Source organism: Podarcis filfolensis, assembly GCF_964270895.1.
Source record: "Podarcis filfolensis genome assembly, chromosome: 1".
In the NCBI taxonomy this organism is placed as follows: Eukaryota; Metazoa; Chordata; class Lepidosauria; order Squamata; family Lacertidae; genus Podarcis; species Podarcis filfolensis.
This window is the reverse complement of record NC_139604.1, coordinates 64,994,597-65,013,030: the sequence shown is the minus strand read 5'-3', so window position 1 is coordinate 65,013,030 and position 18,434 is coordinate 64,994,597. Positions and strand designations below refer to the sequence as shown.

The following is an 18,434-nucleotide window of genomic DNA, read 5'->3' as shown; positions in this document are numbered from 1 at the left end:
CATGGCGCGATTCTTTTTTCAAGAATGCCATCTGGGCAAGTGGGAGCGGGAGATCTCACGCAGAAAATAAAGTTTTGCATTAAAGCGAAGCGCATGTGATCCCCCCGCCCGCCCGCTCCCCCTCGAGGCTCTCTCTCGGACGGCTGCTGTTTGACATTTGCAGCCACTTTCCCCGAGCCTTTTGCCGGACAGGGGCTTTCGCCGCCGTCCAATCCGGGCGAGGCTCCCCCTCCCCTCCCTCCCCTCCCGCCCCCTGCGAGACCCCAGCGACTGGCTCCGCGAGGCCGAGGGATAGGCCGGCAGGTGGAGCAGAGGTGGCCTCGGAGCAATGCCCACCCCCGCTTCTGGGATAAATAGAGCGGTTTGGATGGCATCCGCGACGGGCATTTCGCTTTCCCCATGGCAGGCTGAGCAGAGCAAGGGGAAAGGGGGACCAAGAGTGAATGAAGCCCCCTTTCACAGCAAGCCAGCGCCTCCCTCTCCTGTCTGACCCGGGAAAAGAAGCGCACCGACGTCTGGCTCTGCTGGAGTCGTCAGGATTGAAGCCCGCTCGCCCCCTCGGGGTTCTTTAAAGCCAGGCGCCGAGCTCAGGGGTGGACAATCCGGCCCCCTTTCTCGCCCTCTCTTTCTCTCGCTCTCCCTCCGTCCAGCCTCTGTGGAGTCATTCCTCCGCCGCCGCCTGCGCCCATGGACGTGCTAGGCCACATGGAGATCACCGACGGCTCGCTCTGCTCCTTCTCGGCCGCCGATGACTTCTACGACGACCCCTGCTTCAACACGTCGGACATGCACTTCTTCGAGGACCTGGACCCCCGGCTGGTGCACGTGGGGGGCCTGCTGAAGGCCGACGAGCACGGCCACCACCACGGCCACGAGGACGAGCACATCCGCGCGCCCAGCGGGCACCACCAGGCGGGCCGCTGCCTGCTGTGGGCCTGCAAGGCGTGCAAGAGGAAGACCACCAACGCCGACCGCCGCAAGGCGGCCACCATGCGCGAGAGGAGGCGGCTCAGCAAGGTCAACGAGGCCTTCGAGACGCTCAAGCGCTGCACGTCCACCAACCCCAACCAGCGCCTGCCCAAAGTGGAGATCCTGCGCAACGCCATCCGCTACATCGAGAGCCTCCAGGCGCTGCTGCGCGAGCAAGAGGACGCCTACTACCCGGTGCTGGAGCACTACAGCGGCGACTCGGACGCCTCCAGCCCCAGATCCAACTGCTCCGACGGCATGGTGAGTTGCAGGTTTCCGCGCAAACGCAGGCCGTCTGCTTGGGTAGGTGGGCTGCCTTGTGCCTGACTTGGCTCCCATGCCTATGAGAAGCAGGCAGCCCACAGGGGCGATTTCTATCTTTATGATAGCAAAGCGAGTATCTCTTAAAAGCCTGTTGGTCATGTAAGTGTTAAAGGTGCAGGAGCTGTGCCTGATATTGAACGGCAGTTCTAACACTTCGATTTCCTTCTGTGCTATGATCTAGGGAGGGAAGGGAGGTGAGACGCTTTTCCCTTTAGCCCAAAGAAGCTTTCTCCTTTGTCTTTAGCCAAACCAAGCCCAAGAATCTTATTTTCAGTGTCATAACAAAGCCAAGTCACTACACACCCTGAGCACGCAATGAGTTCTTTTCTGCCACCTCTGAGTAATCACAGTCCCTCATTGGAATATAGACCAGGAGAACTGGGGGCATCACTTCCTAGAAGGCTTAAGCTCCCCGCATCTCTTTCCAAATAAATGAAGGCTTCACCTCTTCTGGGAGGAAGCACCAATGAGATCAGTGGGTTAAAACACTGAGCATCCTGCTTTTATCACTAGAAGTAGAGAGAAAACTTGTTTTCTGTACTCTGATTCCCCTGGGAGAAAGGACCATCCTCTTTTAATCTTTGTGTCTTAAGGGTACATGGAATTTTTTTATTTTTATTTTTGCTACCCTGGAGCAGTCCTGTTTCGCCAGAGAACAGAACATCCTCTGGGTAACATCGTTGTCCAGATATTAGCCTTCTGCTGTGTCCTGGTCCCATTGAGAGGTTTCCTTGGCTGGCTGAGCCCACCAAAAGAGGGGCTCCTCTTCGGCACAGTGTAGGAGATTTCTTCTCTTTCTCTTGGGGATCGTGGTGACGTGGCTCCTCCAGTATACTCTCAGGGTATCTGGGATACAGGGGGGAAACTTCTCTCTCTTCTGGTACTATTAGAGTAGATAGACCTAGGTGATCAGAGGAGGGAAAGCAATTTCTTTCTCAGGCCATAATGAACTAGGCTGCAAGCATAAACCCAGTGGCGTAGCGTGGGTTGTCAGCACCCGGGGCAAGGCAAGTAATTTGCGCCCCCTAACCCGTGGATTTGCCCTAACCCCCAGATGTTGCGCCCGGTGCGGCCGGCCCCCCCCTGCACCCCCCACGCTACGCCACTGCATAAACCCAAATGAATTCTGCGTAATTCAATTCTCAGCGAATAAGCACTGGATTGGGACACCTAAACCACAACTTTTATTCATCTAGTCATGAACTCTATGAACACAGGCTCCCACTGGGACATACAGTTCAATGAATAAAATAATACAATAAAAAGCAATCGGCAACATAAAACACTGTGGCACCCATGCAGTTTACTGATCAAACTGTAAACCAATGAACCATAAATACTGCTCTGTCTTTTTGCTGCTACAGAATGGCATGAGTACTTTTCTGAAGTTCATGTCCCCTTGTCCTCCCAGGGCACAGTGCTCTTGCAAGGAGTACTATAATGACTTTGTGCTTGGAGAAAGAAACAATAGCCTTCTTGCTTGGTTCTGCTGTGATTTCTTGACACTTGGGAAAGAGATACTTACTCGCTTCTATGTAATAAAGTTGGGTTTTTGAAACAGTGGCTGGTAGCGTATATCAAGCTCTGATCTCATGTGGCCCTGCAGGAAAGGGGCAGTTGAAAGCAGATGCTTCTATAGCCATGGAGTAAAACCATCTTTAGAGGGTAGCCATTAAAACCTTTTAGTACACAACCAGTGTTATTTACTATGCAAACCTATACATGAGTTCAGTGGAACTGGCACCTGCTAATCCAGGACTTATTTTATTTCTGAGCAGATATGTGCAAGACTGCAGTTTGTTTGGGGCTATAATGGGATGGATAGTGGCAAGATATTCAGCGACTGGCTATAGCTAGCAGTGATGTACAAAGCAGTGAGGACCATATCTTGCATTGTGCTAATGGTGGCTAGTGGCCTCATGACAAACTGTGCATGTGTTAGGTGGTGGAGGAGGAATGCACCAAATAGAGGCAATGTTTATCTTTAAGAGAGAGAGAGAGGTATTGAGTGGTAACCAACAGCATGCATTACAGACAGAGGCAGGGAGAGAGACAGAGTCCAGTGCTTAGTACTGGAAGCAGGAGAGATTTAAGTGAAGTGGAATTTGCTACTCAAAAATTGCCTGTCGCCTTCTTGTTCCATTGTATTCCTTACAACACTGAGTGAACAAGCTTCTTCTTCTTTAAATCCCAGCATGCTGAGGTGACTGGAGCATTGAGTTTGGACATGGCAGGTATAGATACAGAATCATCCTCAGGTTTATTGGTTCATCTCAGTCCCAGTGCATTCAAAGGGCATTGTACGTAAGGGGACATAAGTGTAGTCACACATACACACACCCCATAAGAAGTCATGATAGGAATTTATACAGTTGCTGAGTTTGTCTCTTGCCAAATGTAGCAAAGAGCAAATGTATGTTAGAAGTCAAGAGTCTTAAGCATAATGCGAAAACCACAAAGAAAGAGGTTAAAGGCTCATAAAACCCTTTAAGGCAGGCATGGTCAAACTTGGCCCTCCAGCTGTTTTGGGACTACAATTCCCATCATCCCTGGTCCTGTTCATTAGGGATGGTGGGAGTTGTGGTCCCAAAACAGCTGGAGGGCCAAGTTTGGCCGTGCTTACGTAAGGTGACTTTCCTCCCCTTTTCATTTAAAGTGCTGGATTGTTATACGTGTGTTTCCTGGAGCAAACACATAAAGTGTGAATGACATGTGTGCACCCTTAAGCACTCCTATACACATTTGGACACCTGGTAGCCCTGATCGTATTTCTGACCTAATGTCTTGGTTTTGTTTCCAGCTGGATTACAGTGGACCCCCTTGCAGCTCCCGCAGAAGGAATAGCTATGACAGTAGCTACTATACAGAAACACTAAATGGTAAGTATCTGCCTCGTAAGAAATGCATTATTCTATATTATGCTCTCCAAACACAGGATACACTCACAGACTTTGTTCTCCTTTTTACCCATGTGTGGGTATTCTGAAGCTCGTTTTTAAAATTTCAAATATTATTATTACTTTTACTACTCTGATCATTATTACTATTATTATTTTGATGGATGCCTTTTAATGTAACTTGTACATTACATTTTTTTAATTATAGACCATTTTTTAAAAAAATGGCAATTGGACCAAAACTTTAAAATTATTGGGTGCTTTTTTGCCTTCAAAGGCCTTTGTACAACTTATTTTAATCTTTATTTATTGTTGTGTTTGCGTATTACTTTTTCACCTCACCTTCCCCCCCAAAGGGGAGCCATCCATGCAATCCAACATAATAACAAAATAAAACTCTAAAGCACTCATATATAAAACCTGTAATAAAACAATGATGCACGTTCCAGCATTCAGAGTTTTGAAAACAGCAGCCCCAATCTCCCTTCTCAGAAGGCTTGGGAAAAAACCAGTGTTTTTTTAGCTTTTGGCAAGAAGATGCTATCTATGTGGAAGAAGTTTCCAGTGGGGGGGGGTGTAGCAGCTGTGGGCAGGTTGACAAGTGAGCCCTCCCCCTTATTAATAAATAAACCTTTAAAATAACTCATTTGGCTTTTTATTTCCATTGACACCTCTCAGAAGTGTACGAGGCCTGTTGATTCAGATATGAATAGGTGTGTGTTGTTGTCAGTGGGGACCCTATGGCAAAACAGCTTCTCCTTGGTACTGCTTCTGAGACTCCCTGATCTCCTTGTCCTCAGATTCAAAGCAAGGGAAGAGTTCGGTCATTTCCAGCCTAGATTGCTTGTCGAGCATCGTGGAGAGGATTTCGACAGACAGCACTGCCTGTGCCAGCCTATCCACGGTCGAAAGTGGAACCGAGGGGAGCCCCTGCTCACTCCAGGAAGGGGCTAGCCTGAGTGAGCCTGGAGCCCAAATCTCCTCTCCAGCTACCTGTACCCCTCTCCCTCAGGACAATGTCAGCAGCAGCAGCAGCAACCCCATCTACCAAGTGCTATAAAGCCATGGGGGACAGAAACTGCCAACAGGAGTGGATCTCAGCCGATACACTTAAGCCTGCCTTCTGAAGATCGAAAAAGACAGTACTTGTGGGTTTTTGGTTTTCCTTACCAGTTTTAATCTGTATCTAATGATTCCAAGCTTGCATTACTTCAAAATACACTTATTTATTGGTTATAAACGAAAGCTATTTGTATATAGAAGAACTTTAGAATTGCATACCATGAAATGGCTAATGTTGAATCTGTGCTTTTAAAAAGGGGTATCCTTAAGTTTGAGGGTCTTGTCAGATCCTGTGAGGAATAAACTCTTGAGGCGATCCTGCACAAAGGTTGCTTAACTACCACTGATTTCAGTCTGACTTGGCCTACAATCCTATGCCCACGGACATGGGGTTAGGCCCATGTAAGTAACTCAGTGGGACTTACTTCTGAGGAGGCAGGCATAGGATTGCACTGTTAAGCAACCTAAGGGTGGGACCTAATTCCGAGTAGACACATTATAGGATTGCAGCCTTCCTTTCTCCTCAGAAACATAGACATCCACGTATATTTTTTAAAAAAAGGTTGTGGACCATTTTTTAAAATACTTATTTTGTATACTTGTAAATAAGAGTTGCTTTGCAAAAAAAAGAGAAAAGATTCCAACAAAACAACCCAAAAAAATTTACGTATTTAATGTTGCTTGGTTTGTCGTGCCAAACTTTAACTTTATATATTTATACAATGTGGATGCTGAGAATGTTTTCAACAGTATTCTAAATAAAGAACCTTATTTATAAAACTGCTGGAGTTATTCTGCCTTTGGTTAGGGAATTTCCTTTTTTTATTTTTTAGGTTTTCAGTTTTACAATTACATTATTTTCCATTCTTATACAGTAGTTCTTTTAGACTTCCCACCCAGCATTCCATAACATTTCTTTGTACATCTTGCTTAATTGCATATACATTAATTCCTTCACCTTATTTCCCACATTTTCATAACCTTAATATTGTCAACTCTTGGTCACAAGGTATCCCCTACCTGAAATTTACACAGTGGTACCTTGGTTTACAACCATAATCTGTTCCGGAGGTCTGGGTGTGAACCTAAACAGGTTGTAACCCAAGGCGCGCTTTCGCCAATGGGGCCTCCCCCCCCAAAATTGGTTGTAACTTTTAAAAAAATGGGTTGTAATTTTTTTAAAAAAGGGACACGCACTTCTGGGTTTGACATGGTTGTAATTCAAAACGGTTGTAATCCAAAGCGGTTGCAAACCAAGATACCACTGTATTTGAGATCAATTTTTTCTAAATACTCCCCTAGAAAGTTCCACTTACTCCTCGTCTGTTTGTCTCTTGATTTCTTATTTTAGATGTCATACTTGCAAGCTCTGCATATTCAATTAATTTATTTAACAATTGTTCTTTTCCTGGAGTCTCTCTTTGTTTCCAATATCTTGTGCATACTATCCTCGCAGCTGCTGTGGGCTTTTGTGGTAACTCATTCCCAAGTATGCCTAGAAGGAATTCTTCCGGTTTCTTGGGGAATGTGAGTTAAACTTTTTTACACCATTTTCCAAAATTCCTTTGTCTGGATGCATTTGCACCATAAATGAATGAATGCAACCTCTGCGTCTAGGCATTTCCAACAAAGTTTTGAACCTCTTTTGTACATTTTGGCCCATTTAACTGGTGCCAAATACCATCTATACATGCAGAGAAGTTCATTGTTGAATTCCATAATTTTTCCTATGCAACAATTTCAATATTATGCCCAATATCAATGGCCAATTTTATCCTTGCCTCCTTTATGAGTTCATATTTGGTCTCCCATTCTAACAATAATTTATATATTTTTGATGTTAGTTTTTTGTTGGGCCCCAAATCACTTTTTTCAAATTCTGAAGCTTCTTGAATGAACCCTCTTTCTTTATCTTTTCGAAACATTTCCTTTGTTTGAAAATATTGAAACAAGTCAGATATCCAGATAGATATCTTTTGCCTATCTCTCAGTTTTATATTACCGTCTTTGTATTCAAGGATGTCTTTATACTTTCCCCAAGTCCTATCCATATTTAACCTTTTTACTGCAACTGCTTCTACCAGTGAAATCCAACCGGGAGTCTTTCTTTCTAGGATATCTTTGTGTCTCATCCAGACCTTATATAGACTTCTTCTAATCACATGATCATAAAAACCCTTGTGAACCTTAGTTTTTTCATACTACAGGTACACGTGCCACCCATAAATCAGATTGGTCCCTTCTAAAACCAATATATTGACATCCTTCAATTCTATCCATTCTTTCATCCAGCTTAGACAGGTTGCTTCATAGTAAAGTTTCGGATCTGGGAAAGAAACCCACCCCCTTTGCTTTTCATCTATTAATATTTTATTTTTATCCTTGGTTTTTTCTTTTGCCATAGGAAGTTTAATATATCTTTTTTCCCCATTTTGTAAAGCAGTTGGAGTTGTATATTACAGGTAATGATTGAAATAAAAATATCATTTGGGGCAGGACATTCATTTTAATTACAGATATCCTACCCAGAAAAGACAGGTTCAGGCACTCCCATTTTTGAAAGTCTTTTTTCATTTCAGTCCACACTCTGTTATAGTTGTCTTGAAATAAGTTCAGATTTTCAGATGCAATCCAGACTCCTAAATATTTAATTCTCTTTCCCACTTTGATTCCCAAGTCATTTCCCAATTCTTTCTTTGTTTGGTTATTTATATTCTGAGTTAGCATTTTCTTTCTGTCTTTATTAGTATAAAATCCCGCCAGGTTGCTGAATGTTGTAATAACTTCCAAGGTTATTGGTAGGCTTTCCAAAGAATTCTCTACTGTTATAACTACATCATCCACAAAGGCTTTAAATGTGTATATTCTCTGTCTTATCCATATGCCCTTTATTCTCTCTTCCTCCCTTATCTTTCTTGCAAGTACTTCCAATACCAGATTAAACAATTACAGATAGGTAGCCGTGTTGGTCTGCCATAGTCAAAACAAAAAAATTTTTTTCCTTCCAGTAGCACCTTAAAGACCAACTAAGTTAGTTCTTGGTATGAGCTTTCGTGTGCATGCACACTTCTTCAGATACCACTTCTTCAGAAGTGTGCATGCACACGAAAGCTCATACCAAGAACTAACTTAGTTGGTCTTTAAGGTGCTACTGGAAGGAAAAAAAATTTTTTGTTTAGATTAAACAATAGCAGAGATAAGGGGCATCCTTTTCTAGTACCTTTTAAAACTTGAAATTCTGAGAATGTGTTCAACAGTATTCTAAATAAAGAACCTTATTTATAAAACTGCTGGAGTTATTCTGCCTTTGGTTAGGGAATTTCCCCGTTGCTTTCTGTACAGTGTTAGCAAATGCACTTCTCATTCAGTGAAGAATATTCACTCTCCCTATATAAGAATAAGGTGAGTTACAGTGCAAACTTACACCTGTCTGCTTTGAAGTAAATTCAGTTGACTTCAATGGGACTTACTCCAAGGTGTAGGAGATTGTAGATTCATTCCACCCTTCTCTCGTGGATGATATTGATGGCCATCGGCTAGGAAATCAAGGCTGCTGAGTTCTCGCTGTGTGTGGCCACAGTCTATAGTACACCATCTTCAAGATAATTTACTCAAAAGGTATGATGTCATAGAATTGTAGCATTGGGAGCATCTAGTCCAACCCTCTGGTATGTAGGAATCTCAACAAAAGCATCCACGGCAGGTGGTCATTTATTAATAAATTCATTTAAGACTTTTGATAATTCTATTCTCTAATGACATTCTAGGTAACAACCAGGCTGCAGTTCAATCCATACAATGTTTTGCTAATGGCTGTAGAGCAGGAGGGGCTAACCAGATGTTGCCTTCCAGATGTTGCTGGACTACAGCTCCCTTCATCCCTGGCCAATGGCATGCTCTTGCCAAATATATGCAATTTTTTGTAAACACAGGTTAGTTAGAAAACTGCATCACAAAATTTGGATACGTGTGAATTTCAAAGGATGGTTATGTTTTCGGTTCTCATATTGTTTTGGAAAGTGCAAGTTTGATAAATTCTGATTAAAATGCAAACTGAATGGAATTTCTCGCCCATCCCTACTTCAGATTGCAGAGCCCCTTTCACCCATGTGCTGCTTTTGTGTGAGTTGGCATAGAAGTTAACACTGAGGACCTTTTGAAGCATATTGGGCTTCTTATTCATGAGCAGATCATATACAATAGAGATGGGGTTCTTTTAAAGTTCTTCAATACTATGAGAATCTTTCCCTTTTTTGGTTTTGGGTAATTATCAAGCTCTGGAGACTTTTTCTATTGTTTGTGTGTGTTCTATGTAAATAAATATCTGTCTTTTTGTTAGTAAGATAAATGTTTGAGGGTCACCACATATTATTGTTGTTTTCTTGATTATTATTTTTTACCATAGCTACATGTTACTTTAATCACTTTAAACCCTTTAAATGTATGAAGTATTTTAAACTCCTTCTTCAACTGAAAAAGGCTCCCAGAGTAGCTTACCATGATCAGGACTAAGATGGTCTCTGCCCTAAAATCTAAAAGGCACGGCACAAAAGGAAAAGGAATTGGGAGGGAGGAGGAAAATAAGGAAACACAGGCACTAGTTCTTAGTTCAGAGTTCTTTCTTATCATTGTTAACAGGGAGGGTAAGCAACATCTCTGCAGATTCGTCTTTTCTAGCCAATGGATGGTGCCAGTTTGGTATCTTCCTTGCCATGACATTATAATATATTTGTACTTTCTTATGAGGAATTGGACAGAAATTGCAGCAAAATTTTGATTAACCACCTTTGGTCGCTTTTTGAATTTTACACTAATGCTTACTGAAAGCAAGTAAAATTGAAGCACGTGAAGCTGAAGCCCTGAAACTCTCAGTCAGAATATTTGTGTTCGACAATGAACACCCTGTTCCACAAGTATTCCCGGATATTGAATTTCAACGATTTATTTTAGCAACCTAAGTTTCCACAGCCTGGTTCTAATGTTACAACAGAGACCATGCATGCATTTAACACATCCCAAAATAGGCCCATTAAAACACATACACAAGGGCTGCTTCGTTTGTGACACACACACACACACAGAGAGAGAGAGAGAGAGAGAGAGAAGTATGTACAATGTCACATTACAATGCCAGGTAATTATTATAAGGATAGTCAAATGGTCAGTCGAACCACCACATGGCTCTATCAGGCAGCTAGGTTCCAACTCCATCTCAGGCTCTTCCTTCCTCCCAGCTACCAACTAACATTGATGAGACATCAGAGTAAGGAATGATTCCAAGGTGCCTAGAAGCAAACCCAACCAAGAATCCTCTCCTATTGTACTTTAAATGCCATCCACTGCTTTGGGAGCTGGTCACGGTGGAGGGAGCGAAAACAACTTCACTGTTCTCTCAGGTAATGTGAACACACCCCAAGTCTTCAGGAACCAACAGAAAACCCATCTAAACCATGAGAGTTGGTAACCTGTTGTTATTATTAATTTTCACACTGCGAGTTGTTTTCAAGCAGCTGTGCCCTTTACCAGTAGCTCCCAGTTTCACCTGGCAAAAAAGGAGAGCAGGCAGGTTGAGTTCAGTCCGTGATATTTTAATAATCGCCTCAATAAAGTGTTTTAAGCTTAGTACGGCAGATTAGTCAACTTGAGAGGCTGCGGCAACACTCAGAACCTTCCTGGTAACAGATTTAGCAGCGGGGTTTATCCTCACATTTTTTCCCAAAGGTCAAGAATGCTGTCATATTCTGTATGAGTCTGATTGAAGCTCAAACCAGGGTAGTCATTTATGTAAGCTAAAGCAGATGATGTCGGTGTCACTGAAATGTAGTGTCAGTAGATAAGCAAGTGATGAGCATAGTTAATGCGGAGTGCTATTTAGAGTGTACTGTATCAGAAAATCTGAAAGTCCCTAAAACTATAAGTACAGCAGGATCATCCCCTACCAATCCCACAAATAGTGATGACCATTTATTCATTTATTTTGGCAAGTGCTCCACAAATGAATTCCAGAGGCAGTGCAATAGACAGCTCACTTCACCCCCATGCCATGGTGTGGTTTTTGCTCCTAATCTATGAACTAGGGAACATCAGGCTTGAGCAGATGGAGAGCAGGGAATCTGAGCTACTCCACTGGCTTCGCTGAGACAGCAGCCCCATTTGGCTCCTGTTTCCAGTTCACACTGCCATTATAAAAGTGCTAAAATAAAACTTTAAGAACTGGAGTCTGTTTGCCTCTTTCTACTTCATCTCCTTTTCATTTTAGGTGTTGTGTCTTTTAGACGCTAAGCTTGTGAACAGAGACTATGTTGCTTTCTATGGATTATGATCAAACCTTTTCAGCTGAAGAGCAGGGTAAAAAGTATTTAAACAGCTAATATGCTGGAGAGGTGGGAAGGAGTATTGACCGGACTTGGTGACACAGCCAGACCTTTAAAGCCCTAAACAGCCTCAGCCCAGTATACCTGAAGGAGCGTCTCCACCCCCATGGTCCAGGCCGGACACTGAGGTCCAGCGCCGAGGGCCTTCTGGCGGTTCCCTCGCTGCGAGAAGCCAAGTTACAGGGAACCAGGCAGAGGGCCTTCTCGGTAGTGGTGCCCACCCCGTGGAATGCCCTCCCATCAAATGTCAAGGAAATAAACAACTATCTGACTTTTATAAGACATCTGAAGGCAGCTCTGTTTAGGGAAGTTTTTAATGTTTGATATTTTATCACTTTTTTATTATTATATTATTACTATCTGTTGGGAGCCACCCAGAGTGGCTGGGGAAACCCAGCCAGATGGGAAGGGTATACATTAAAAAACTATTATTATTATTATTATTATTATTATTATTATTATTATTATTATTATTATACTCCCATCTGCTCTGTGCCATTTTTTGACACTCTTTGCTCCACAGGCTGGCCAACACTGTCTGAAGATTTCTAGTCCAGTGTTACTTTCCAGCCTTATACAATGTTCACAAAAAGGTCAACACGATGCCCCTCTCTTTTATGGCACACAGAGATAGACTGAGCACAGGACAATTTCATTAGACTGATGCCTGAAGTGACCACTTCATCTTGCTTCATAGTACAGCTGGCCCTGTAATTTACATGCAGCGGTGGGAGAGAGGCCTGTGGCCTTCCATTTGTTGTTGGGACTCCAACTCCCATCAGCCACAGCCAGCATGGCCAATGGATAGGTATGATGGATGCTGTTGTCCAACAACATCTGGAGGGCCACAGATTCCCCATGGATGGAGTTGAAGAACCATATAGGTGTAAATGATCTCCCTGCCATAAAATCCTACCACATTTTGTATGTCAGGATCAATTGGAGGAATATTGTTATGGGTGAGTGGCCTGGTGGAATGAAGGGAGTAAGAGAGTGGCAGGTCCTGAACTTGGTCAGCATTATGGGTTTAAGGTACAAAATTCAATGAGCTCATACAAGATGGACTCACAGAAGACAGAGGTATTCAGACCTACAAATGAACAGGGGCTGCCAACTTGGTGACTGCAATCACAAGGGCCTTCACTGGAAAGGAGCCCCAGACACTGAACTTTCATTTTTTTTTTTTAAGTAAGTCTCTAGAGTGTTATGAAGCAAGATGTGCAAGCATTTCTGGCTGTTCCTCCTAAAAACAGTGTTTTTAGCTTCTTCTTCTTCTTCTTTGCATACCATCCTTCCTCTGAAGATCACAACATAAAAATAAGTCCATGAGTGAAGTAATATAAGTGACACCAGGTAATAGGAATCCCTGGATTCCTAAGGAGCTGCTGTTCGCCCCTCCCATTTCAGGCACTTTCCCTGCTTCTGTTTTATATTCTAGTAGCATGTCCTTCCTTTTTTCATAGCATATATAGTATGCGTCTTTCCTGTGGTGGGTTTGTCTGAGATCAGGTGTTCTCTAGAAGTTATCTTCTGCAAGTACTACTGCACAATAAGTGCATATGGATGTTAAAGGATCTTCTCCCCAGATGGCAAATGCAAAATGTGGAAATTTTGCAATGAGTTTTAGGCATGATGCCTACTGTGCAGGACCTAAAGCCTAGGCAATGGCTTCCCAAAATGCGTCCATGCACTGAAATAGATATGTGTGCAGTGAAAGCACATAATAAACTACACATAGGAGTCATGGCAGCACGACACAGGAAATTTATACCTTAAAAAAAATACTGAAAAACCTTTAAAAAAGTTGTAAGAGCAGCACAGTCATGCTGGACATTTTAGAAATAAGAATTTCAAAAAACTGTGCAACTCTGCCATCTGCAGGATAAAAGTGCAACGGGTCTAGTTTGGAATTACAGTTTATAGCACTGATAGTCCAAAGTGTTTTAAAAATGGGAAATGGAGTTATTAGTAGCATCTCATGATGGGCATGAGGAAAGAATGATAGCGCTTGTTGGGTATTTCTCATTGCCTTTATTTGTCTTATGTTTTTACAGATGCATGATGTGTCATACCTTTCACTGCAACCAAGAAAAACACCTGTTGTTGTTTCGTTTCTTTTAAAAACAAACCTACCAGCATCTTCATGTAGTTTTATGTCTAAGGAGAGTCAGACAGTAAAAATGCCAGATAGATGATGGTATTCCATCCCCAGACCAGAAGTCAACTACAAATATTGCCGTTCTGGGCTCACCTTTTTACAGGATGAATGGATACAGGCAAAACCAATGCCTCACATTTAAAGGTGAACCTACTTGTTTTGCACTTAATAATAATAAAATAATAATAATAATAATAATAATAATGCCCCTGGGTTCCAAAGTGATATGCAAACCAATTTGGGGGAAAGGGCAATATATATATATTTTTAAAAGTTAGATAAAACTAAACCACCCCATGAAATTTGCACTTTTCCAAATTTTTGCAATGCAGTTCTCCAGCCAAGTATTTTGTACAAAAATACATAGACTGGGGCAAAATGTGCATTAAGAATGCACACATCAGTGAAAATAACGTGTGGCAACGCATTATATTGTGGGAAATTGCTTTGCCAAAAAAGCGTATATTAGGAGAATTTTGTACAGAAAAGCTGATGAATTTTATGAGGACATTTAAAAAATGAAATAAAATCGCCAACTGATGTGGAAATGTGGAAAACGGAACTTAAGACAGGAAGAATGAGAAACTGAGAGAAACTGAAACTGGCCAATTTCCCAGATGTCTGCTTGGTTCCTTCTCTATCCATTTTTAAGTGGACCTTTAAAACCATTTTATTTCAGTCTGCTTTTAGCTAAAGAAGCTGCACTGGGCTTTAATAGTTGCTTTTTTCTGTTGTAAATCATGACCAGTTGTTTACCTCTTAAAGTCATGGGCCAGGAGTCAGCTTCGCCTGCTGAACAGCAGCCTGAAGGGGGAGAAGGCAGTGTGACTCCACCTGCAGCTGATCAGCCTTCAAGGACACAGAGGAGAAAGCGATGATGAGAGCCAGCTGGCTTCAGCCTTCTTAAGCAGAACTTCCAGCAATAGGCAGGTGCTGGAATCAATGCTTGTAGTTCCTGGTCCTACGTTGCTGCTTCCTGCTCGCCTTGACTGTCAGATTCCCTTACCCCTGGACCCATCTGACCACGTGGATTGCTGTTCACCTGACCCCAGGACTGGACCTGACTGGATACTGACTCCAGGCAAGTACACCTCTGAGACTCTTCTGGTCAGCTGGCCTCCCATTCCGCTGAGCTCTGCTCGTTGTGGCTCGGCACAAGACTACAGCACTTAATCCTTTATGGATCTAATCAGTAGTATTACCCCCACTGAATGCAGTGGGCAAGGGCATATAGAATTGTAGTCATGATGTGTTTTATTTGGATTGTCATGCTGGGCAGGGATGCATTTTATGCTGCTGTTTCAGTTAAAAAACTTATCTTTTCAGTGTTTTGCTTTCATGGTATTCGTTGTGAGCTGCCTTGAGGGGGTTCTTGTTCTGAAACAAGGAAGTGAATGTGGAAATAAAGAACTAGTTTCTGCAGCACATCATGATTTTGTGGAATTCAGTATCCCAGGATGTTTGGCTGACAGCATAGCATGAATGCAGACAACTGGGGAGAGATTGTATCATGAAGTTTTTAATGTTTGATATTTTATGTTTTTATGTGTGTTGGAAGCTGCCCAGAGTGGCTGAGGCAACCACGCCAGATGGGCAGAGTCTAAACGTTATTATTACCATTTGGTTTTACCATGTACTCCTAAACCAAGAGGTGAACATAACCTCTTGATAAGCAAGGGATCTATAAAGGTAAAGGTAAAGGGACCTCTGACCATTGGGTCCAGTTGTGACCAACTCTGGGGTTGTGGCGCTCATCTCGCTTTCTTGGCCAAGGGAGCCGGCATACAGTTTCTGGGTCATGTGGCCAGCATGACTAAGCCGCTTCTGGCGAACCAGAGCAGCGCACGGAAACGCCGTTTACCTTCCCACTGGAGCGGTACCTATTTATCTACTTGCACGTTGACGTGCTTTTGAACTGCTAGGTTGGCAGAAGCTGGGACTGAGCAACGGGAGTTCACACCGTCACGGGGATTCGAACTGCCGACCTTCTGATTGGCAAGTCCTAGGCTCTGTGGTTTAACCCACAGCGCCACCCATGGAATCTATAGGATGCTACAAAAACGGCGAGGACTTCCTCACTTAATTTGCAATCTGAAGAGACAGGAGAATATTTGATTGTTGCTGCTGCTGCTTTTTTTAAAAGGATCAGGTAAATTAATAGAAGTTAGGCCTGACAAGATCTTTTAGCAGTAGCTAAAAATGGCACCTTTGACTAAATGTAGGGGATGAACAAGGCAGTTGGTGTGTGGATGCTTCATCACACTGTTTGATGCTATGTTCCATCATGCTATGCTACAGGCAAAGCCCAAAGATCAGAGGTAGAATGTGCTTTGGATTCAGAAAGCCCTACGTTTAATCCCCAACATATCCAGAAAGGGCTAAGGGGGATTCTTCTGAAACTTGAGAGCCATTGCTGACAGTACTGACCTACAAGGGTCAATGACTCATTGCAAGGCAGCTTCCCATCTGATTGTTCACTGGCAGGGGCTGGACTGTTTGTGTCAATATGGAAGTCCTTATGAACTTTTACAGCCAAGTAAGCACCTCAGCAGCACCTGTGCATAGGATTACACACAATGAATTGTACAGCAACAAAAGCTTTCAATATTTGCAGACAGGGAATGTGCCTCTCCAGCAGTGCTGTACTAATACGATCTGAAGGCACACAACAATGTTCCACCTCTGGAAGTTTAGCAGGGCTGTCCATTTAGCTGCTTGGAGAGGAGCCACCTGGGAGCCATATGTAAGTTGTTGTAAGCTGTGCAGAGGAAGAATGGGCTCTGCGTGACAAACCAAACAGAAGTAGAGAACAGCTTAAAATGTGTGACTAGAGTGCAAGTGGTTGTTATTTTGAAAAGTAACACTAGGTGGCACCCTTTGTGCAAAAATTGAAAGCAGCATTTTTTATTTTTGGGGAAAAAGAAAATCTGTACCAGCACCTTTTCAGACACGCAAGTACACAGCAGAAAACAATTAGTCAAAGTTAGTGAGCCATCTTTTTCTTATAGAGAGGGGAAATGTTAATTAACTTCCTCCCTGATAAATTATCTTAAGTCCCTTTTGCCTCTTAAATTATAGGCAACTCTGCAGATACACCAGTTCTCTCTGGAGCTGCTTCTGTAGAGATGAATTAATTAGATGAACATGGCCTGTAATGTTGAACTTGCTGTTCTACCAGCAACATTGCACTGTTTCTTAATTCCCCATCAGTCATAGAAGGTTTATTTTCCAAACAGTCACATTATGCTATATTGCTTACTGTGCAAGTAATGCACCTGTATATGCAAATAGTTTGTTTAGCATAAAATCAATATGTAAATCTAGAGGGACTACATATTCATGTAGAAAACCCAGTGAGTATAATGGGAATAATGCCAAAGTAAACATGTATGGGATTGTGACATTAGACGGCATCTGCACATAAAATATTGACACATTACATTTGGCTTTTTCCACTGTGCCTGGAAATAAGCTTGATTCATCATCACCACCACCACCCAGGGGCGGAGGAAGGGGAGTGCGGGCCACCCCAGGGGTCACCACTGAGAGGGGTGACAAAATGCTGGGTGGCACTCACCACGGGGCTTGCAGCATGCCCGAGCCACGCGTCTTTCCTGGGAGAGAGACACTGTGGCTTGGGCGCGCATAGGCTCCGTGCTGCCCAAATGGTCCGCCCGCTGCCTCCCACCCCCCCAGCTGTAGGGTGGCTGAGTGGAAGGAGGCAGGCAGTCTCCGGAGGCCCCATCCCTATGGGTAGCTCACCCCGCCCCAGACACCCGAGTGGCTTCCTCTGCTGCTGCCACCACCCTGGACATTTGCTTGGAGGTTGTGCCTGGGAGGATGACATTGTGAGGAAGTCCCATGGATATCAGTTCAGTGCCTGGGGGGAGAGCTAGGCATGGCTGGATGAGTGGGTGGGTGGATCAAAGGGTTGTGTTGCCCATTCAGATCTCCCTCCCACCTACAGTATCCCTTTGATATAGTTCGCCGGCGGTGCCCAATGGCCTGGCGTTGTTACGAACTGACCTAGCATTCAGTAACAAGACCACATTGATCCAGGTTACAATTTAAAACAAGAAAAGGGAGTGGAGAGAGACAACAGCGAGGAATAGGAGCAAAACCAATTGTATGAAGTTCAGCTTGATTGGGAATGAGGATCAAGGGAGTTACAAGCCAAGCAGAAGTTAGTAACTTGTGGAGTAATTTGTCAACAGTCAGTAATTCAATGGCATTCGTTTCTCCTAAGGAGTCGAAACCTCAGTCCCTATCACCTCTACATGTGACTATTTGAAGACCTCTGAGAAAAGACCCTCTCTCCCTTTCTTAAGCCTTTTATTTTATCCTTCATAATGCAGTTCTTTGCAACCGTTGCAAATGATTCCATGGTGTTTTGCCAGCTGTATGTCGCTTGAGAGCACGTCTTGACACACAGCTTACTGAATGGGATGCACCCTGCCAGGAAAGAGTTTATTCAGCATTATATAACAGTGGAACATAAGTAGTCCAAGAATGAACATCTTATTAATGAGCTTTCAGTGATCAGAATTCAGAAACATGTGGCTTGTAGAGAAGTAGCTGTCTGGTGTCTTCTGAAAAGGCAAGACCTCAAGCTGCTGTTTTCTGCTGAGCTTGTACATTTCTGTCACCTGT

General features: G+C 43.3%; 1 protein-coding gene across 1 annotated transcript; it reads left to right on the top strand.

Moving 5' to 3' along the window:
• Positions 1 to 286: 286 nt before the first annotated feature.
• Positions 287 to 6,032, top strand: MYOD1 (myogenic differentiation 1). The gene is made up of 3 exons (XM_083589365.1): positions 287 to 1,230; positions 4,094 to 4,172; positions 4,991 to 6,032. Exons 1-3 carry the CDS (start codon positions 688 to 690, stop codon positions 5,248 to 5,250), a joined length of 882 nt encoding a protein of 293 aa, XP_083445491.1. The 5' UTR covers positions 287 to 687; the 3' UTR covers positions 5,251 to 6,032.
• Positions 6,033 to 18,434: the final 12,402 nt, after the last annotated feature.